The 22,880-nt window shown below is 38.0% G+C and overlaps 3 protein-coding genes and 1 non-coding gene across 5 annotated transcripts; all 4 read left to right on the top strand.

Moving 5' to 3' along the window:
• The first annotated feature begins 8,214 nt into the window (after positions 1-8,214).
• Positions 8,215-10,729, top strand: LOC101309949. Of its 2 annotated transcripts, none has more exons than XR_185018.1 (5): positions 8,215-8,443; positions 8,518-8,594; positions 8,704-8,728; positions 9,468-9,532; positions 9,672-10,729. It is a non-coding gene; the product is annotated as an uncharacterized LOC101309949 (transcript). The 2 variants fall into 2 exon arrangements; XR_185019.1 differs by having other exon boundaries at positions 8,388-8,420; positions 9,681-10,729.
• A 1,945-nt stretch (positions 10,730-12,674) lies between these two features.
• LOC101309653 (UDP-glucose flavonoid 3-O-glucosyltransferase 6-like) lies at positions 12,675-14,300 on the top strand. Its single transcript, XM_004303907.1, has one exon. The coding sequence runs from the start codon at positions 12,715-12,717 to the stop codon at positions 14,140-14,142; it is 1,428 nt and encodes a 475-aa protein (XP_004303955.1). The 5' UTR covers positions 12,675-12,714; the 3' UTR covers positions 14,143-14,300.
• A 1,983-nt stretch (positions 14,301-16,283) lies between these two features.
• Positions 16,284-18,044, top strand: LOC101309367 (putative UDP-glucose flavonoid 3-O-glucosyltransferase 3-like). The gene has a single exon (XM_004303906.1). The coding sequence runs from the start codon at positions 16,371-16,373 to the stop codon at positions 17,802-17,804; it is 1,434 nt and encodes a 477-aa protein (XP_004303954.1). The 5' UTR covers positions 16,284-16,370; the 3' UTR covers positions 17,805-18,044.
• Positions 18,045-18,814: 770 nt separating this feature from the next.
• Positions 18,815-20,582, top strand: LOC101309070 (putative UDP-glucose flavonoid 3-O-glucosyltransferase 3-like). The gene has a single exon (XM_004303905.1). It carries the CDS (start codon positions 18,878-18,880, stop codon positions 20,312-20,314), a length of 1,437 nt encoding a protein of 478 aa, XP_004303953.1. The 5' UTR covers positions 18,815-18,877; the 3' UTR covers positions 20,315-20,582.
• The last annotated feature ends 2,298 nt before the right edge of the window (positions 20,583-22,880 follow it).

Here is a 22,880-nt window from a genome sequence, read left to right as displayed (position 1 = left end):
ATATGTAACACGCTCACACATCCTAATGTCTAATAAATCAACTTTTTAACTATGTTGCCGCCGGAAATTGAATCCGACAACCCTTAGTTTCACCCTACCAATAGGCGGCAACAACCATTTGACGAAATAAAAACTCGCCGCCTGCCTAGAGCAGACTAGGCACGTAAAGTGCATACACCGAGATGAAACTCATGTAGTCCCGCAAGATACCTGCAATGACTTATTATACGCCAAAGGCGAGACAAAAACAAAACTGAAAATAAAAAGCAATCTTCGCCTTGGGACCAAGTCAATCCAAGTCACACCACCACGACCCAGAGATATCCACCATCCAGATCTAAACAAGCTTTGCCTTGGGACCGAGTCCAGCCACGCCGCCTCGGCTAGCAATTGCCGTCATCGCGCCCTCGCTTATCGCTGATCAGGCTAGAAGGGTATAAGCCAAACCCGACCAGCCGCCCTGTTTTCCCCTGCCCCTACCTCGCAACTCGCCACCGTAACTCCTTGATTCGAATGAGAGACGTCCATCGAGGCCCCGCTCACCACAAACCCAAGAGGGGTTGGCAAAAGCCTGTCCGATAATTGCGGAAGGGCTCGCTGTTGGACAAGAGAGGAAACCCTAGTTTTTCTTTCTCTCGCATTCTCGCTTCGCTTTTTTATATTCATTCACTTCTTAACATTCACCTGCTTGGTACCCTTCAATAACTTCTCAACGTCACACCATTGAATTTTACCCAGGCATACAAACTCAATTCAATTAATTAAGCTTGGTTTATTAATTTCATGTATAAACAAACTTCAATTTCTTTGTTTCGGAGAAATTCAGTGAATGAAAACGATTTGATATGCCGATGTGTGTGAGAACAGACAAATCATATGTATCATAGATCATAGATTCATAGTCATATCCAATTCTCCTACGTAATTTGACTGGAGACCAAATCAAACCTTAAATATGATGTTTAACTTTCGTAAGGTTCACATACAAGGACTCCATGCATATTCCACCCTCCCCATGAGGACCCCGATCCCTCTTCTCCAAGTGCAACAACTACTGCTAGTGCGTTAGATGGAATACTGATTATTTATATATACATAAGTCTAAGTTCATGACTAAGGTCCTTAGAGTTATTATATTTCTCAACATCTCTAGCCATGGCATCAGAGATGATCAGCAAGATCAATTAGGGTTTACGAAAAGGAAAGCAAAGTTTGAGAGAATAGAACTGAATTCTTGCTTTGATTGAGAAGAATGAGACTTAGTTACAACGCAAAGTATCTACCAGCTATTTATACAATGAGATCAGAGAAGAAGATAACATAATTACAGCTGTAAACCAAAATATAGTTACCACCTGTCAAGCACTCTCTAACAGACTCACTAACACCATCTCTCAAGCTCAGCTAGGGTTGCTAGCCTGAGATTGGTACAATGAGTTTTAAAGATTGGAGATGCTAACCCTTTGGTTAGAATGTCAGCAATCTGTTCAGTTGTGGAAACATATTGTAGACACAGATCATTGCGTTGAACTCTCTCACAAACAAACACAAACAAAGTGAAAATCATTATCCAAGTGCTTGATCTTTGAATGAAAGACAGGATTGGAAGCAAGAGCCAAAACAGACAAGTTGTCACATATAAGAAGAGGAGCTTTAGAAACCTGAATTTTCAAATCACAAAGAAGATGTCTAATCCAACTTATCTCAGCTGCTGTGTTTGCTAGACTCTTGTATTCAGACTCAGTTGAGCTTCTAGACACAGTTCCCTGTTTCTTTTTTTGTTTTTTGTTTTTTTGAAAGGATTCCCTGTTTCTTTGATTGCCAAGAAATTGGACATAACCCCAAAAATACTACAAAACCAGTAGTTGAACGTTTCTGAATTACTTCACCTGCCCAATCAACGTCACAGTAGGCTTTAATATGAATAACATTGTGTAAAGCATTAGTGGAACTATAGAAAATTCCCTTATGCAATGTTCCTTGAAGATACCTCAGAATTCATTTAACAGCAGCAAAATGCACATCAGTGGGATTTGTCATGAATTGACACATTATGTTAACCGAATATGCAATGTTTGGTCGAGTAAAAGTCAAGTATTGCAATGCACCTACAATATTTATGTATACAGTAGGGTCTTTAAGAAGAGTACCTTGATCTTTTGTCATTTGAGAATGAGGAAGGCAAGGGGAATTGCAAGCAGAAATATTATCCATTCCTACTTTGACAAGTAAATCTTTGGCATACTTGGTTTGACTCAAGAAAATTCCATTTCTTACCTACTTCACTTCAAGGCCAAAAAAATATGATAATGAACCAAGATCTTTCATGTCAAAAACCTGACTGAGTTTTGATATAACTTCATGTATACCAGTTGTGTCTGAACCAGTAATAACAATATCATTAACATATAACAACAATGCAATCATACCAGCTGGAGTATGTCTGATAAAAAGACTTGGATCAGAATGAGAAAAGTTAAACCCTAAACTAGGTAAAAAAAACTTGTGAATTTCTCATTCCATGCCCTTGGTGCCTGTTTTAGACCATAAAGAGACTTTCTGAGTAAGCAAACATAATCAGGATGTGCTGAATCAACAAACCTTTGAGGCTGAGACATATAAACTTCCTCTTTCAAATCACCATGTAAGAATGCATTTTTAACATCTAGTTGTCTCAATTCCCAACCATTCATTGTAGCAAGAGCAAAAATTATTCTAACAGTATTGTGCCTTACTACAGGACTAAAGGTTTCATCATAATCCAATCCTTAAGTTTGACTAAAACCTAGATTAGTCTAGATTATGGCTAGTTTTAAATATTCCATGGATTCTTGCAGATTATGCAGACTCCACATATTGTTTTAACTCTATATAGATTTTAACAGATTCTATCGTATTTGATTAATAAGATTTCTTTGGATTTTAACAAATTCATTGGCAATGGACGTTCAAAACTTTAAATACTCTTATTTTTTAAGTTATCCAACAAAAACATTTTTTGTATGATTAAAAATCAAGAATAATAGCATAGCTTGATTTAAAAAAAAAAAGAAGAATTCCTGTGTATGATTACACATCATAGATACAATCAAGAGTAAACTTTTGATAATGAGCATTGAAGATTTGTCTACTACTCATTTTTCAGGTTTAAACATGGATAAAACAAGCTCATTCATCCTCTTGGCTTTTGACCATGAATCATATTCATTGCGGATATATTGTGTGCAATCTCAACACAGTAGGTCCTATTGTGCATCTTCAAACCTTCCAGCTCCTTGACAAATTGGAAAACAAACTTTTTGAAATGATCGGGAAAATAATGGCGAGTCTTCTAATCAAAATTGAAACCAATGTTGCCATCAGATCTTGCGGTCGTTTTAAGGCCTCTTGAAGTGCTTGTCATCTTTATCTGTGTTCATCAATGTGAGCATGTCCTTTATTACTTCGACCTCTTTTGACAGATAAATGTTCTGCAATGACGCACATCATTTGACTGCAAAAAAAGCTTCATATAATTACATATTTTATAAATCATACACCATCTTAATTATTAGTAGTCGATGATTTACTTAAACCATATAATGATCAATTACATATGCTTACCCGTCAGAACCGCTCGTGTCTTGGCCTCACAATATCTCCTAATGGAACAATAAGAGTTTTCTTTGCATTTTGTAACCCATGGATGTTCTGTAGTCGCAACAGGCAAGGCAAACTTCAGTATGCAAATTGAAATCATGTTACATATACATTTAACCATGTTGTAGATATCGTAGAACTCATAACTTCATACCACACTGATTTCCAAACAAAGACTGACAACAGAATTAGTATGGAAATGATTCAGCTAAAGGACACGCTAAATTAAGGAATTCTATCTGAAACAAACTAATTCTCAGAAGTCAGTAGTGAAAACCTACTGCCTACATAACAAAACTAAGAGTGTGATTGGTATGAAACAAATTCTTTTTACCAGAGAAAGTTCCTCTGACAAAAATAATTAGGAATTCAAAATCAGAGAAAAAAGCTATAGTCAAGAACATTCTTATCCATTATTGATCTTATATCAAAATAAATCCAAAACCTATCATCTATTGGACACTAACTAACAACACGGTTGATCAATTACACCAGTTTGTAAAATTTGTAAGCATACAAGGAAGGAGCAATCATAAACATGGCAGAATTATATCTAATCTACTTTAAAATCAAATAAAATCATGCTTGCAACATAGCTTTCATCTTTTACCAAGAATCAACTCGACCTTCTATTTCAAACATGGCACAGTAGGCTTAATTTTTGTTGATAATTCGATACCAACCAATAGTCTCAAACGCAGACTCACTACTCATCCAATACAATACATATATATACATTTCAATTCGTAACAACCCATAATCAACTTAACAGCTTAACATCCAAGTAGTCGCCATAAAACCAAAACTGGAACAAGGGTTCTGATTATACCTTTGAGATCGTTCTGGTAAAGATTGATTCTCATATATATCACTATCGAACTGGTTTGAACCAATGATTTTGCTTCCACATTGTGAGGCCCCGGAAATATTTAAGTAGTAAAATAGAATGGCTTGATATGTACACTGTGATCTCATTAAGTGTCGAGATTTTAGTAGACGATTATTATTGTGCGTGTGCAAACGCTCGATTTTGTTGGTCTTAGAAACTTATTATTTTTGAATTAGTCCTACGGAAAAGGGTGTGGAACAACCCAATTCATTATGGGTCAGAAATCTGATAGAGGTGTTAACTTGAGGGCAAGACTGTAACTTCCTAAGTTAGAAGATAAAGGTTGGAGTTTTATCTCGAGCTGAACTAGAAGCTTCTGTTGTGGGTCTCTTCCTTCTCTGGAATTCTCCCTCTTTCTCTCATTATCTCTTTGACTCTCTAATGGTGGCGTCTCCGTGATCATCGTCAAGAGGACAAGGCTGCTAATTATTTCAGGGTTGATGTTAATCTTTAGCTCAAGGCTACGATGGATATGGAGTGGTTGTTTGGCTAGCTATGCACTGTGTGCATCAATTTGAGTTGTAGTTCCTGACATGTAAGAAAGTCACTTCTTCATTGAGGTAAAGTGCCAAGAACCCATTGATTTTGGATTTCGGTTTTGATATGAAGTGAGTCCTGATTATTGTTTCATAACTTGGTTATCAGGGACTATGGAAACCGGAGTTGTATTTGGGTTCCAAGGGAACGAGAAAGAAGAGCTTGGAGATATATTGAATTATGAAAGTAGTGAAGGAAGTGAAATCAGGGAAGAGAAGATGCCCAGTATAATTACAATGCAAGGATGGAAGACTAATCCCCAATCGGTGATTTGATAACTTGAAAAGGTAAGATTCTTTCACCAAAATTGATTAGTTCAGTACTCCAAAGTTTGGTTAGTGATGATTCGTATATCTGTTTGATGAAAACAAAGTAAAGAATGTGGATTGCTTAGGTCCAACAACGCAGCAAGAAGATGTTTCAAATAAGGAACACACAAGGTAAGAGGCGGATCACTTCAGATAATTATTGTTTGGGTTTGATATGTGTCATGAGTGTACTCTGGTTAAATATTATTAGGCTACTGTAAGCATGCATGGATCAATTGGTATGATTATGATCAAGTAGTAATACGATGCATTATAATTATAAGGCCGGAGCAACTAGTTTTTGATGTAATTGATATGGTATAATTGTGGATTACTCTCAACGGTTTGCCTCCGGTGTCAAACACTACACAATAAGATAATGAGAATTACAATAAGGCTATATCATGTTTTAGATTGATTATTGGGAACAAGGGTGTGTTTGGTGTCAACTTGAAATCTTGAATAGGCATGTATGACGTTTTGTATAAATGGCTGAGCACTTGGTGCTTCTTGTATTAGTTCAGATATGGTCATTTGAGGAACTAAGTTGTTATTGAGAACCTAAGATTTGGTCTACTAAAGGTAACATACTAGTCATGGAGTATGACAACAAATTGGTAGTAATGGTTTGTTTTGAGCTATATAACAGTTGAATGAATTACAAAATGGCTATTCATGATTGATTGATGTATGTTGAATTTTTACATAATAAAGGATCAGTGTCAATCCTTAAAGGTCTTATTGGATTTGAAGAATAGTTTCTGAATTGGATATATGGAATGATTTAGAAGACAATATAATCTTGGGTGTCCATAGTAATTGAGAGAACTACACCCAATGAGAAAAATAATGTGTCTTCTTAGTAGTGATCAATTGCTCACATGAAAATATTCAGTAAAGTAGAATTGACATGATTACCATTTCATAAATGTTTTATGTTGAAAGGCAATGAGTGAACATAAAGTTGATCCTTAGAGATAATTTTATATTAGGATCACTTGGTAATATTTGATGTTGTTGGACTAGGACTCTAGTTACCCAGAACAATAAAGATGGTGGTGTTGGTCTAGAGAAACCTAATGGAATCAAGCAACGATATTCTAGGTAGGGGATTCTGGACTTGCCTCAGTTAGTGTTTTATGCATATGATATTAAAGTAAAGTGATTTATGCATGAAAGATATATTTTCGATTCCTTGTGAATTATTGTTTGATGACCTGAGAGTGAGCAGGGCATAGTGACTTCCTTGGGTTTCGATCCCCTAAACCTCCGGAGGGGCTGTACGGACTGGAGGACGTCTAACATCCTTTGAGGTGTGGCGTCACTCCTAGGCGGTATGGCATAAATGGACACTCTCGCTACACCTTGCCGATGTGTACGATAATAATCGTGGTAAGGTTGTAGTTGGCTTGAGATAGATCAGTCATCAGGTTTGTATTTCTACCTTGGGCCCTACCTGCATGTTTTACCAAGGAATGTTTATTTTAAACTGTTATGTATTATTTTCACTTCTAGCCATGGCAAATGTTTTAAATTGTTTTCACACCTAACTGGGGTAAAGTTTATTGAGTAGCGAGGACGAAAGCTCACCCCTACAACAGTTTGTGGATGCAGGTACTGTGTACGAAGACGGAACAGCTAGACATCGTTAGGTGTGGCTTAGACATTCTATATTTCATGTCATTGTCAGAGTTATATCCATATGACAGGTTTCCTATTTATCGTGTCCTTGTATACCCCTTTTATCGAGTATATGTATATTTGAGAAACTATTCATCTTGCAAGTTTTTCGATCGTTGATCTTGAACCGGACTGATATTAATTTTTGTTTGAGAGAGGGCTTGTTTGATTTGAAAGATATCTAAACGTGTTATATCTTCATCTTATCTTAAATAAACGTTTCTGCTAACATTTTTTAATTTTTTTTTAATTTTTCCTTTGCCTTGCGGGTTCTTAGAACTTGAGTGAAAGATCCTAGCTTGGGTTCTATGAATGCGCGACACTGTAATATGCTTGATTTGATGAGGTGCAAATCGGGGCGTTACACACATCCTCGTTTACCACTGTAATATGCTTGATTTGATGAGGTGCAAATCGGGACGTTACACACATCCTCGTTTACAGATGCAGTAAATAGAACTGTCCCAGATCTTGTCAGGAACCGCGACGAGACCAAGAAACCAAAAAACGCAATTCATTAGAACTCAACCAAAACTGAAAATCGATTAGATTCTCGTACCCAAATGAGAATAGCCACCCATCACTAAAATGTCCGAAGAGACAACATCCACCAAAGAACTGTCCCAGATCTTGTCTGGTTCGTCGAATCGCATGGTGGAAGGAAGGCTCTGAGCTACTTAGGCACCCTACGATTTGACGAAGGTTGAAGAGGCATACCAGAATGAGATGAGAGAAAATGATAATACGTCAAAATCTCACCTTGAGAGACCGGATTTCTGATTGGGTTTGGTATTTATACCAAGCACCCTAGAACCCAACAGAATCAAACAACTCTTAGAATCCTTCCAAATCATTATCATTTTGAATACCATCAGATTTTGTAGGACATTTTAAACTCTTAATTGAATGTTATCAGTATTAATTATAGCAATTTGCCTTATGAAACTGTCATGGTTAAATTTATCGTAATCTTTTTTTAAATGTCATTCTCTTCGTATAAGTTTACACAAGCTTGATAAAATGAAGAAAGGGTAAAACAGAAATTTAGAAAATAAAATATATTAGTGAAAATAAAAACTCAAAAACACTCCCCAAGAGGAGAATTTAGCGGGACAGAAGAGAAAACAGAGATTTTGGGGGCAATTCACGCACGATCTCAAGACGAGAGAACTACCCAGGGCCATGATATCCACACGGCAGTTGATCAGAGATTCGGCTTACATATGGCTACAACAATCATCATCCCTCACCCAATTTACAGTTAATTAGGAAATGGAAAACAAACACACACCACAAAAGCATAGCAGAATCATACCCAAAAGAGGAGAAAATTATGAGATTGGCTGAGAAGCTTCAGCGCACTTGAGGTCGGCTTCAAAATTTTCAGTGGGTAGTATTCAATTTCATTTTCCATTCATTTTCATATGCACTTTAGATTTTTCTTTTATTTCTTTTCGTGTTTAGATATGGCAACATGAAAATCAAGAACGAATTTAGATATGGCAACATTTGTACTACCCCTCCCCCAATCTGTTCTTGAGGTCAGACTTGATAATTGTCATTGGGTAACTTATGAGATTTTGTTTTCAAGTGATTTTGGAGTTGTTTAACTAATTGATTTTCTCCTGTGGGTTTTTGTGAATGTTGCAGGTATCTGAGCAGTTTATGGTTCCAGGTAACCCTTATGTTCTTCTCCATTCAACTAATCTGGTTTTCGAATTGCACGGCTTCTTCTCTTTTTATGAATTTAGTTCGGGTTTTGTGATTGGTGCTACTGAAATTTTACTGATTCAGTCATTCAGACTTAAAAGCTTTTGGCTCTTGGCTTTTATGATGCTCTATTATACTTTTATCAGAATGCAAGGGAAGGTAATGAACTAAGAAATTAAAGACTATAGAGAAAAGCATAAACAGAAAATTAGTAATGGAAGAGGTTTTCATTAGGGAAAATCTGACTTTTGGTATCAGTTGGTAGCTGTTAAATCATAAACAGACCCTCCTTGCTATATGGTTGGTTCAAACAGAGTGGTTTGGGTATGACTATGAGGTGTTAGTAGTTGATGAGTAACTAACTAATTGTTCTTACAATAGTATGAGTAATGAATCACTAATGATAAAGAGTCCACAGTCATGGTGATTATTGAACAAATTAATGACGACCAGAGTCCAGATGTTTTTCTTAATTGGTGATTTCTTTGCAACAATGGCAAATTTGCAAACCTAGAATAGAGATGGGAACTAGACAAAGAATTGCAGCTTGAACTACTGCTTATCATCATTGTGGTGGTGTCAATATGATGATTCTATGTTGTGATTCTCAGATGTTGTACACATATTCAAACCTTGAATATTCGGTTAAGCTATAGTGAGAATTAGCCTTTTACATTTATTATTCCTTGAATGTGTCATTTCAGCTACTCCAATATGCAGGCTTTTGACTTCTTTAGGTCTGCTATCCAATGACATCTTCAGCAAAATGGTAAGTGCAATTTTCGATTCTTTTCATCCTCCTTTTGTATCTCTCTTTACCAATCCATATCCTTCCTAATCCACATGTTCTGATATTGCAAAAGAGAAACAACTTGCATGTTCATAGCTGTTCTAATTTGGCTTTGTAGCAATTTCAGGTCCAATACAAAGGCAGATTTGGTCAATTTGGTGGTTTCGTTGCCAATGCCATAGCTTCAGATGCTTTTCCAGTTTTTTTTTTTGTTTTTTGTTTTTTGGGAAAAAAAGAGGCTGGAAGATGTTTACCTCAACTCTACGTGACTTCTATTTAGATGAAGCACCAGGTCTGTACAATGCCTATAGATCTGTACTAGGAAACATACCGGTTCTGTGATTGCAGGGTTCTCCACGGAAACTGAAGCAGAAGATTTGACACGACCACAGAGGTTAGACATGCTAGGCAGTTGTGCACATTGCTAAATGCTAATTAAAGTTTGATTTCTGCAATTGCATGCAGATGTCTAATATATATGAAGGGTTCAAACCATGCGAGTCTCCTCTGTCCTATATCTGTTATTAAAGTTTTTGTTATGGTATCAATTCTTATGAATCCAATTGTCCTACGAACTTAAAACAACTGAAGAGTAAGGTTCATTTCTTTACCCTAGGTCCCTACTGCAAAGATGGCTATTTTCTTTTCTTAAGGAAAAGACAGATTCTCTGTTCACCTGATATTTAATCCCATGGATTCACCATATCTCAATTTTGGATGATTGCCATTTTGAAAGATGGCCCCGAGTTTCATTTAGGAAATTTCATTTGGATTTTTGTGTGTAGAGTTGTATCACCTAAAAGAAAATGGAAAAGAGTGAAAATGAGTCTGCATAACCAATTTACCATGAGTTATTTGGCAAAACAGTCTCGAGTGATCTCATGAATCATGATACCTTTTGTTTTGTTGTTCGGTTACTTTCAGGCACAGCAAGTATTACTGCAGATTGATACTGACACTCTAAAACACATACTGTATTCAGGAAGCAAAGGTGAAGGTAGTGGTATGCTCTTGATTTCCTTTCGTCTGTTCTATAAATGGTGTGTGTAGGAATTACCTTTTAAATTGTATTAACTGCAATATCATAAGCTCGATTGAAGTTGTAAGGAAAAGTTTCATTTTCTTTTTGTATAATCTGTTGAAGTGGTTCGAGTGTGCTACAGCAGATTTGAACATGTTGTGTTTCACTTGCAATGCAGGCTAACTTCAATGAGAAGTATGAGGAATACATTTGAAAGTTGGGTGGCATCATCATGGGTTCCAAATTTCTGGCCATAACCAAGGTGCTGCTCAGCCAAAGAAGCTGCTTGAAGAATGACTTCATTTTCGTGCTCAATGTATTTTGTTTCACTTAGATTGTGTTACCAGAAATTTTGGATTGCTAAAGTTCATGTAAAACAGAATTTGCTCACGTTGTACATAATTTATACATCTTTTCACTTGAGGTCACTTAATCCCTAACCATGTAAGATGAAAAATGATGTAGGAATTGCCAACTAACAAAGAAGACTTGAGTTTTTTTTTTTAGAGTGAAAGAAGACTTGTGTTTCAATCCCAAAATAAGAAGAATTAATGAGTATATACATTTTCTCATTAAGTTTATACAATTTCTTAAAGATAGGGGGTCTTGAAAGTCTCTCAATATAGCATTCGCTATTGGGATTGTCTGCTATACTGATAGGATGTCTCTCAAGAGGGGGGTGGTGGGGTAGATGTTTTGAAGAAATTTTGTCTAGGATGGTTGTATGTTGTATGTTGTATGCATGGCATAGTCATCAGTGTAGTAGAATTTTCCTTTGCTATTAAACAAAAATATAGCAAGGAACACATACGAGAGACGTGCTATATCCAGGAATGAATTAAAGATAGTACAAAGTCATGAATGAATTAATCGTAACAAACTGACATAGATACGTGAAAATAATAAATCGCACGTGCGACAACGATCCTTTTTTATGAGTCAAATGATAAAATAACGTAGCGTGAATTATAAGAAAATTACTAAAATACGTACGTATCCATGCATTGATAAGTAAATAGTTAACTAAAAGACGTATCCATGCATTGTAAAGGCGAAAAAAATTAAACGCAAGCGCATCGCGCGTGTAGGAAGGCTAGTCAGATTTTAAAAGACTTTTAAAAATCTTGATTGAATACCATCAGATTTTAAAAGACTTGTCAAATACAAAAAAATACAACAGACTCCTAATTGAATACACCCCCCTTATAATCCTTCAAATCATTATCATTTTGAATAACATCAGATTTTATAGGACTTTTTAAACTCTTAATTGAATACCATCAGATTTTAAAAGACTTTTAAAAATCTTGATTGAATACCATCAGATTTTAAAAGACTTGTCAACTACAAAAAAATCCAACAGACTCCTAATTGAATACACCCCCCTTAGAGCATCTCCAACAACTTCCCAATTTTCTTAAACTTCTCAATTTTGGGAAATAGAGCTGTTTTTAGGTCCAACAGCTTCCCCATCCCATTCCCTAAAATGGGGATGGAGAAGAAAGAAAAGACTTTATTCCCCAAATTTGCAGCAAAGCCTTTCTTCCCCAAAATTATATTCTTCACATGCTCCAACAAATTCAAGACAACAATATAATATTTTATTGGGTATTTTATTGTTACGATGAAATATATAAGATTTTTTTGTTATAATTAATAATGATATAATATAATTTATTGTTGTATTAAATGCTGAAATCTCCAAAATGGGGAAACTGTTGAATTTTGAGCATAATTTTTTTAGAGATTTTAGCTTTTGCTTCCTCATTTTAAAAAAATTTTAGGAAAGCTATTAGAGATGCTCTTAGAACTCAATCTGAGCATCAACTGTAAGGTAAATAATACAATTAAAGATAATGGTAGTCGGTAAAGAGCTATGTTTTCCTTTGCCTTGGCTTCCAATTAAGTTTTATTTTTTAGACCATGAGAAACAACATTTAGCAATTGACAGCAAAGGCATGACATCACCTAAACTTTGGGATACAAAAAATGAAATTTGAGTGGTAATTTAAGCACCTTCCAAGAACATGCATGCAAATGCATATAAATAGACATCTATCGGCTTAGCTTTTCATTGCCATACCTTCACACAAATTACATCTTCTTCTGAGAACTCTTAGCATCATCTCAATCTCCCAAAATGAAGCAATCGGCAGAGCTAGTGTTCATCCCATCCCCTGGCATTGGGCACCTCGTGTCGACGGTGGAGGTCGCAAAGCTCCTCCTGTCTCGAGATGACCGACTCTTCATCACCGTCCTCATCATGAAATTTCCGTTCAACTCAGACCCCATTGATGCCTACATTGAGTCCTTTGCGGACTCTTCCATCTCACAGCGGATCAAGTTCATCAACCTCCCACAGCAGAATATCGAGACACAAGGTAATAGCACCATCAACTTCTTCAACTTCATCGACAGTCAGCAAACGAACGTTAAAGATGTTGTCGTCAAACTCATCGAGTCCAAGACCGAGACTCGACTCGCCGGGTTTGTCATCGACATGTTTTGTACCTCTATGATCGACGTAGCCAACGAATTGGGGGTTCCTACCTACGCGTTTTTCACGTCCGGCGCAGCCATGCTCGGGCTCATGTTCCACCTTCAAGCACTTCGTGATGATCACAACAAGCACTGCATTGAGTTCAAGGACTCGGCTACTGATTTGGTGGTCCCGAGTTACTCCCATCCCTTGCCTGCTGCTAGAGTCTTACCAAGTGTCTTCTTCGACAAGGAGGCCAGCAACAGGTTCGTCAACATAGCCAAAAGGCTTAGAGATGTCAAGGGTATTGTGATCAATACATTCACAGAGCTGGAGTCGCATGCCCTTCTTTCTCTCAGTTCTGATGGTAAGCTCCCTCCTGTGTATCCGGTTGGACCCATACTCAACCTGAAGAGCGATGACAACAATGATCAAGTGAATTCGAAGCAGAAGTCTGATATCTTGAATTGGCTCGATGATCAGCCTCCATCGTCTGTAGTGTTTCTGTGCTTCGGGAGCATGGGAAGCTTCAGCGAAGACCAGGTGAAAGAGATTGCCTGCGCGTTGGAGCAGGGAGGGTTTCGGTTTCTGTGGTCACTACGTCAGCCTCCACCCAAGGGAAAGAATGGTGTTCCCAGCGACTATGCCGATCACACAGGAGTGTTACCTGAAGGGTTCCTTGATCGGACGGCGGGAGTCGGAAAAGTTATAGGCTGGGCGCCACAAGTTGCCATCCTAGGACATCCAGCAGTTGGAGGTTTCGTCTCCCATTGTGGGTGGAATTCAACTCTGGAGAGCTTGTGGTTCGGAGTCCCGGTTGCCACTTGGCCCTTGTATGCCGAGCAGCAAGTCAATGCATTCCAGCTAGTGAAGGAACTAGGGATAGCCGTGGAAATTGATATGAGTTATAGGGAGGAGGGTCCGGTTGTTGTGACCGCAGAGAAAATTGAGCGTGGAATAAAGGAGCTGATGGAGCTCGATAGTGATATAAGGAAGAGAGTGAGACAAGTGAGTGATAATAGCAAGAAAGCTTTGATGGATGGGGGTTCCTCATATGCTTCGTTAGGACACTTTATTGATCAAATTTAAAGCTTATGATCAGATTTGGGGATCGGAAAGCTTTCATATTGTTCTATGATCATTAACTACCAATGAGTGTGTCATATTATATTTCTTCATGATTGAATTTGAGAGTACTGTTTCATTCTTATGATATGTGAACATGGTGGATAGTTCTTTTCTGTTTGAAAAGTGCATGCTAGCTGTACTGTTTTAACATACTGCTCGTGTCTCTAGCTATGTTTAGTAAGCGAGATGCTCTACAAATTGAACAGACAAATCATCTGTATCATAGATATCATAATCCCATATCCAATTCTCCTACGTAATTTGACTGGAGACCAATCAAACCTTAAATATGATGTTTAACTTTCGTAAAGGTCACGTACAAATTCATTCCACTCTTGAGGACCCCGATCCCTCTTCTCGAAGTACAACAACTGCTTGTGCGTTAGATTGAATACTGATTATTAATATAGAAAAATTATACACAAGTTTAAATTCTTGTCTAAGTTCTTTAAAATGATTATATTTCTCAACCACCTCTAGCTCAATGTGAGCCATCGGATAGCAAAACTGAACTGCAAGGTCATCATTTTACACAATCACAAATACATTCATACAACTCAAATTAAACCAGAAACAATACAGTTGGGAGTTTCCTAGTTCCAATAGGATAACTAACTCCTTCAGATCCAAGTGCTCCAAGGCTTGAGCATCCATAGTCAGCGCGTGCTGCAAATCCTACCATTGAGTCAGCGAGATCGAGAGATAGCCTTCTAAATTTCAACATGAATTTGCTGCAGAATGAGACTGATATGAATGCAAGGAACTGTGTTGAACTTGGGGACTTTCATCTGTTTCATCTGTTAATATATTGGCCAAGGATCACAATTTGTACTAATAAGGAGTCCTAGTTGTAATGATTTCATCCTTATCAGAATAACATCTAAACATATATATCACAATACCTTCATGTCGATCAGGTTATCAATACACAAGTCTCCTACTTAAATAGATATATACCTTAGAGAATAACTAGGATTTCTAATCATATAATTCTGTTATTTACCTAATATGAACTCATCTGATAATTCTTTAAGGCCCCCATTTGGTTGGTAGGAAATCATGGTATGCAATAGGAATTAATATGGTTTTCTATATTAAGAGGTTGATTGGTTGTAAATAAAAACTGGAAAGGAAACAAAAAAATAGATCCGACTAGAAATTGACTCCCTCATAAAGCTTTAATTAAATTATCTTGTTAGGGGTGGATATTCTATTATCCATCTAAAAATTTAATTATGTATTTGGAGATTATGAAGGGGCGTTATTGAAAATTAAAATTTTGTATTTCATTTTTATGACTTACCAAACACTACAATATGAATTAATACTAGTATTTTGTTTCCAACATGTATTAAACATCCCCATAGAAATACCAAAACAAATTTACTAGTTCATATCTAGAGCATAACCTAGTTTTGAAATTAAAATTTGAGACTCCTAACTTATTTGTTTCACTTTCAAGTCACATTTCTATATCTTCACCATTCAATGTCTATAACATATAGTGTGTAGATCATTTATGCAAAGGTTCATCCAATTTGAAGATCATTTCAGCTTCTATAATCGTACATTACACAAAAGGTTATGCTTTGACAGATTTTGTTCTGTTGATTCATTTAATCTAATTCGATATCCAAATGATCTCTAAATTAATTGAAAATTTGCAGAAATAATCTACACACTATCTTCTAGACATTGAACAGTAAAAATGTGAAAAAGTGACTTCAAAGTGAACTAAATAAGAAGCCTCATACTTTAATTTCAAAGCGGGTTTCCGTTCTGGATAGAAACTGAACAAATTACATTTAATATTTTTCTGAAAATAAAACTAAATCACTTTCCTACTTTTACATCATTCGTGGATTTCGTGCCAACCAAGGCGTTTTGGATAATGTGATGTCCCTATTTTTCTTACATGAGTATCTATGAAGCTTCGCATCAACTGCAAGGTAAATGAATTAACAAGAGAAACAACATTTGGCAGTTGACAGCAAAGGCATGACATCACCTAAATCTTGGGAGACAAATAATGAAGTTTTAGTGATATCTAAATTAATTTAGCACCATCTAACCACATGCATATTCATATAAATAGACATCTCTATCAGCTTAGCTTTTCATTGCAATACCTTCACACAAATTATATCTTCTTCAGAGAACTCTTACGCACCCCGTCTAAATCTCCCAAAATGAAGCAATGGGTAGAGATAGTGTTCATCCCATCCCCAGGCATTGGCCACCTCGTGTCGACGGTGGAGTTGGCAAAGCTCCTCCTGTCTCGAGATGACCGACTCTTAATCACTGTCCTCATCATGAAGTTTCCGTTCAGCTCAGACCCCATTGATGCCTACATTGAGTCCTTCGCGGACTCATCCATATCACACCGGATCAAGTTCATCAACCTCCCACAACAGAATATCGAGACACAAGGTAATAGCACCATCAACTTCTTGAACTTCAGTGGCACTCAGAAAACCAATGTTAAAGATGTTGTCGCCAAACTCATCGAGTCCAAGACCGAGACTCGACTCGCCGGGTTTGTCATCGACATGTTTTGCACATCCATGATCGATGTAGCCAACGAATTGGGGGTTCCTACCTACGTGTTCTTCACTTCCAGCGCAGCCTCTCTAGGGGTCTTGCTCCACCTTCAAGCACTTCGTGATGACCAAAACAAAGACTATCTTGAGTTTAACGACTCCACTGCTGATTTGGTAATTCCGAGTTACGCCAATCCATTGCCTGCTAGAGTCTTGCCCGGTATCCTTTTCGAAAAGGAGGGAGGAAACGGTTTTCTCAACTTAGCCAAAAGGATTAGAGATGTCAAGGGTATTCTCATAAATACAATGACAGAGCTGGAGTCGCATGCCCTTCTTTCTCTCAGTTCCGATGGCAAGCTCCCTCCGGTGTATCCGGTGGGACCTATACTCAACGTGAAGAGCGATGACAACAATGACCAAGTGGATTCGAAGCAGTCGAAGCAGACGTCTGATATCTTGAAATGGCTCGATGATCAGCCTCCGTCGTCTGTAGTGTTTCTATGCTTCGGGAGCATGGGAAGCTTCAGTGAAGACCAGGTGAAAGAGATAGCCCGCGCATTGGAGCAGGGAGGGTTTCGGTTTCTGTGGTCACTGCGTCAGCCTCCACCCAAGGGAAAGATTGGCGTTCCCAGTGACTATGCCGATCACACGGGGGTGTTACCTGAAGGGTTCCTTGATCAGACGGCGGGAGTCGGAAAAGTTATAGGCTGGGCGCCGCAAGTTGCCATCTTATCCCATCCAGCAGTTGGAGGTTTCGTCTCTCATTGCGGGTGGAATTCAACTCTGGAGAGCTTGTGGTTTGGAGTGCCGGTTGCCACATGGCCCTTGTATGCTGAGCAGCAACAAAATGCTTTCCAGCTAGTGAGGGAACTAGGGATAGCCGTGGAAATTGATATGAGCTATAGGAAGGATGGTCCAATTGTTGTGACTGCAGAGAAAATTCAGAGTGGAATAAAGGAGCTGATGGACCTCGATAGTGATATAAGGAAAAGGGTGAAACAAGTGAGTGATAATAGCAAGAAAGCTTTGATGGATGGGGGTTCCTCATATGCTTCATTGGGACACTTCATTGATCAAATTTAAAGCTTATGTTGATCACATTCGGGATCGATCGGAAAGCTTTGTTATTATTATGAAATATGAGCTAGCATGGTGAATAAAGGAATACGGAGTTCTCTATTTGGAGAAAGTGCATGTTATAGTGTTTTTGCTTATTGAGTCTCTATGTTTAGTAAGCGAGATGCTCTATATGGAAATCTTTTGATATTTTCTTATGTATATAGAAGCTTGGTGAAATGAAGTCTTTGAAGAAATTGTCTTTCATTTTATTGGATTTGTTTTTGTCAAGTGCATGGGTCAAAACTAGAATTCCATTTTGCGACGCATCTCATGAAAACAATTTCATTTCCTCTTGGTCTTTCATCAACTGCAACCCACATCCCTCAAGGAAGGAAAAGCTTAATTACTTTGATCTCTGGGAAACGTACGCCTCCTAGCCTCTTCTTCTTCTAATCTCATTCTTTCCCAATCACCAGTTCCTTCTCGTTCCATTTGTTTTCCAAATCTCTCTTTCTCTTTCACAATATTTAACTTGATGATTATTTCAATTTAGATACAGGTATCATAATCTATATTTAAGATTTAATTGCTAATTAATTAAGGTGCAAACATTGTTCAAGACCAGATAATCTGATATGAAGATCAAGGCGCTCAATCAAACAACGACAACGATAACGATTAACTCTTGTTTGTTCTAATTAATTTTACCTTATTAGAAAAATCATGCTATCATGTATTCAAGGGATCTCCATCCGCCACGTAGTCTCTTCAACAAAGATAAGTTCAGACCACAAAAAAACACAAAGATAAGTCTTAGACCAAAAATAAATAAATAATAAAGACAAGTCAAATTATATGGAATTGAATAGCATTTTCTGCAATCTTTGATTTTAAGACTGACTTGCCAAACTTCGTGTTCCGTTTTATAACTTGTATTCAATGACATAATCTAGAGAACTGGTATTTAGCAAATGAGCAAAGCAATGACATCATTCATATGTTAATTGTTTGTCAAGAAAGAAAATCCGATATTTAAGTACCTACCTAGCTACTGCCGAAACATGTAGTTAGCTCAGAATAATCTCAAGCTCCCAAAAATGGAGAAACCTGCAGAGCTCGTTCTCATCCCATCCCCAGGTATAGGCCATCTAGTCTCAACACTTGAGATCGCAAAGCTTCTCGTGTCTAGAGACGACCAACTCTTCATCACTGTCCTCATCATGCACTTTCCCGCTGTTTCCAAAGGCACCGATGCTTATGTCCAGTCACTTGCAGACTCTTCTTCTCCCATATCACAGCGTATCAACTTCATCAACCTCCCAAATATCAATATGGACCATACGGAAGGCAGTGTCCGGAATAGCTTGGTCGGTTTTGTTGAAAGCCAGCAACCCCATGTTAAAGATGCCGTCACAAAACTCAGGGACTCCAAGACTACTCGGCTTGCGGGGTTTGTCGTCGACATGTTCTGTGCCACTATGATCGACGTGGCCAACCAATTGGGGGTTCCTAGCTACGTGTTCTTCACCTCCAGCGCCGCCACACTAGGGCTAATGTTCCACCTCCAAGAGCTGCGCGATCAATACAACAAGGACTGCACTGAGTTGAAAGACTCCGACGCTGAGTTGATCGTCCCGAGTTTTTTCAATCCATTGCCAGCTAAAGTTCTACCTGGAAGGATACTCGTGAAGGATTCAGCGGAGTCATTCCTCAACGTTATCAAAAGGTTTAGAGATACCAAGGGTATTTTGGTGAACACGTTCACAGACCTGGAATCGCATGCCCTTCATGCTCTTTCATCCGATGCCGAGATCCCTCCGGTTTATCCAGTAGGACCCTTACTTAACGTAAACAGTAATGAAAGTCGTGTAGATTCGGACGAGGTTAAGAAGAAGAATGATATCTTGAAATGGCTTGATGATCAGCCTCCACTGTCCGTGGTGTTCTTGTGCTTTGGAAGCATGGGAAGCTTTGACGAAAACCAGGTGAGAGAGATCGCCAAAGCTCTTGAGCACGCTGGACATCGCTTCTTGTGGTCCTTACGCCGGCCCCCACCCACCGGAAAAATTGCTTTTCCGAGTGACTACGATGACCACACCGGAGTCTTGCCGGAAGGGTTCCTCGACCGAACAGGTGGGATTGGAAAGGTCATAGGCTGGGCCCCGCAAGTTGCGGTCTTGGCTCACCCATCTGTGGGAGGATTTGTGTCTCACTGTGGGTGGAATTCGACGCTGGAGAGTCTTTGGCACGGTGTGCCGGTTGCGACGTGGCCGTTGTACGCAGAGCAACAGCTGAACGCGTTTCAGCTGGTGAAGGAGTTGGAATTGGCGGTGGAGATTGATATGAGCTACATGAGCGAGAGTCCAGTTCTGGTGAGTGAGAAGGAAATAGAGAGAGGTATAAGAGAGGTGATGGAACTTGACAGTAGTGATATAAGGAAGAGAGTGAAAGAAATGAGTGAGAAGGGCAAGAAAGCTTTGATGGATGGCGGCTCGTCATACACTTCCTTGGGACATTTTATTGATCAGATCTAAATTCCATGATATCATGCTTGGATTTGATCATCTTGTCCTATGTTTTATGAGATCTTCTTTGCCTGCACGACTTTGGATATCGATGAGATATAGATGGTGGTAGTAGCTTTTGTTGTAGTGATCCATAGAAAATATATTTAAGTTTCTTATATATTTTATTTTAATGTCGTTCTTTTCCTTGATCTCCAAGCTAGTCTCCTCAGTCACATTCATACTCATCCAAAAAAACTCTTAGGAACTTTTTATACAAAAAGAAACCAGAGATAACGAGACTGTTCTCTTTCAATGCCAGCAAAGCCGCCATGACTTCAGAAAGAAAAAGTTTTTTTTTTTTTTTTTTTCCTTGAGAAGAATTAAGCCATGACCTTACTTCAGTCACTTGAATAAGAGCCACTAATTAAGGAATTCGGAAGTCCAAGAATGAATCATATTTTCTTTCTAAGATGATTCTCTTTTTAGAATGAAACAAAAATATATCATCAGTCACATATATCCATCCAAAAATCACATGTTTCAACTATATGTATGCTTCAGTCACATTATTTTTTATCTATCCCCGATCGTTATTCACTCCGTTACATTAGTTTAAGCCCATTTGGCTATAAGAGACATGCAACCAGCTCCAAATAGAAGTGAAACATTAGCCCCAACTTGAAGCTTTACATTCTTCTGCATTTTCGGGTTCATAAAATCAGCAGCTAGGAGATCAACTAGAGCCATGTAGAAAGATCCCGGCTGATGCTGCATTAAAAAGTCCTTCAAGTATGAGAGCAGTTGGAGTGTTTTCCTTGTATCTGCTTGATATTCCAATACCAATCCCAATCCCAACCGGAGTTGTAAGCGAGAAGAATAACACCATGATTTTAGTTGTTATACGGTACATTTATGCATGAACTTATCATAAAATTGACATAGGGCATTGATTGGTTAGAGTTGGTTTGCACCATTTCATGCAACCGTCGAAGAACTTGTTGCAGCGCTTGACGCATTGCTGCAGGGCTCTTCGTTCCTGCAACTCGGCAGCGCCCCCACACTGACGTCGGAGCACTAGCTCATGCATGACAGTGGGGAAGCAGGTATAAGTTAGCTTCTTATAGATTTGATCATATCAAATATGGTTCCTTACTAATATTGATTATTTACCCATGTATTGATGATTTTATACTTCTAATATTGTCCATGCATTGGAATTGGATCTTAAATAGCTTTGACATTGCTCAAGATATATATACTTAAACATAGGAGACTTGGGCTTTTGATCGATATGCAAACTAATAGTACGTGTAGCTTGGAAATCAAATCAATCACGAGAAGTTTACATATAATATATTGTTCAACTGAGATTAATAAATTAAATGAGTTCAAGCATTGTTTATGCAAAACCAAGGACCGGTTAAGTAACCATCCTTTTATTTCACCAAATAAACATGATTTTATTTGGGTAAAATATTATATAGTCCTTTTGGTTTAAAGTCGACATTTGTTTAGTCCTTATGGTTTTATTTTAATCTGAATAGTCCTTAAAGTCATGATTTTTCATCCAAATAGTCCTTATGACCTTTAACTGAGGAAATTGTCGAAATGACAATTTAGATGAAAATCATGACTTTAAGGACTATTCAGATTAAAATAAAACCATAAGGATTATTTGGATGAAAAATTTTGACTTTAAGGACTATTCAAATTAAAATAAAACCACAAAGACTAAACAAATGTCGACTTCAAACCACAAAGACTAAACAAATTTAAATCCATTTTATTTAGACCCTACTCTGAGTACATTGACACCAACTGCCATGGAGGAATGCATTAAGAAAAGAATTAAATTCAGTTTACCCTCTTGTGGTTTGTGGGTGACTTCATGTTAGTCCCTACATTTTTATTTTCATCAGTTTACCCCCTTGAACTCTTCAATTTATATCTGCCCTACCCAAATTCTCATATTCTGTTTAAATTGACCTTTAATTATCAACAGTTAAGGTCCGATTTGGACATATAAGGTCTAATTTGCCCAAATTCTAGATACTGGCCTCACAGTTAAGGTTAAAATTATCAGCAGTTAACGTACGATTTGGACAGAATATAGGACATTTGGTCACGCTTGAGGAAAATTCAAAAGTTTGAGGGGTAAACTGATGAAATTAAGAGTATAGGGATTAACATGAAGTTACTCCTAAACCTCATGGGGGTAAACTGAATTTAATTCTTAAGAAAATGTAGGCGTGTATGATAATTCCTCTCATCATATGCCTGCAGTTTTATTACCGATGGACTATGAAAGTGCTACCGCAGTCCATAGCACCGGTGTGTGCACGCGGCTTGGAGTTTGAGGCATCCCTGCCAACACGCATCTGATTGTTGATGTCTTCTCCAGCCGGAACACCGATCAGTGCATGGTGTATCGCAGGCCATGAGACATTTCACAGTGGCTCCATCTATTTGGCCATTGACGTGTGCTGCAAAAGGCTAGGATAGCAACACCAGTAGTGTTGCTAACAGAAGAACAAGTGCATTATTTCTTGACATTGCCATGGATATGCAAATTAGAGAGAAGTAAGTTATAAAA

This window comes from Fragaria vesca, linkage group LG6 (assembly GCF_000184155.1).
Source record: "Fragaria vesca subsp. vesca linkage group LG6, FraVesHawaii_1.0, whole genome shotgun sequence".
NCBI classification, from domain to species: Eukaryota; Viridiplantae; Streptophyta; class Magnoliopsida; order Rosales; family Rosaceae; genus Fragaria; species Fragaria vesca.
This window is presented reverse-complemented; position numbering and strand designations above follow the sequence as displayed.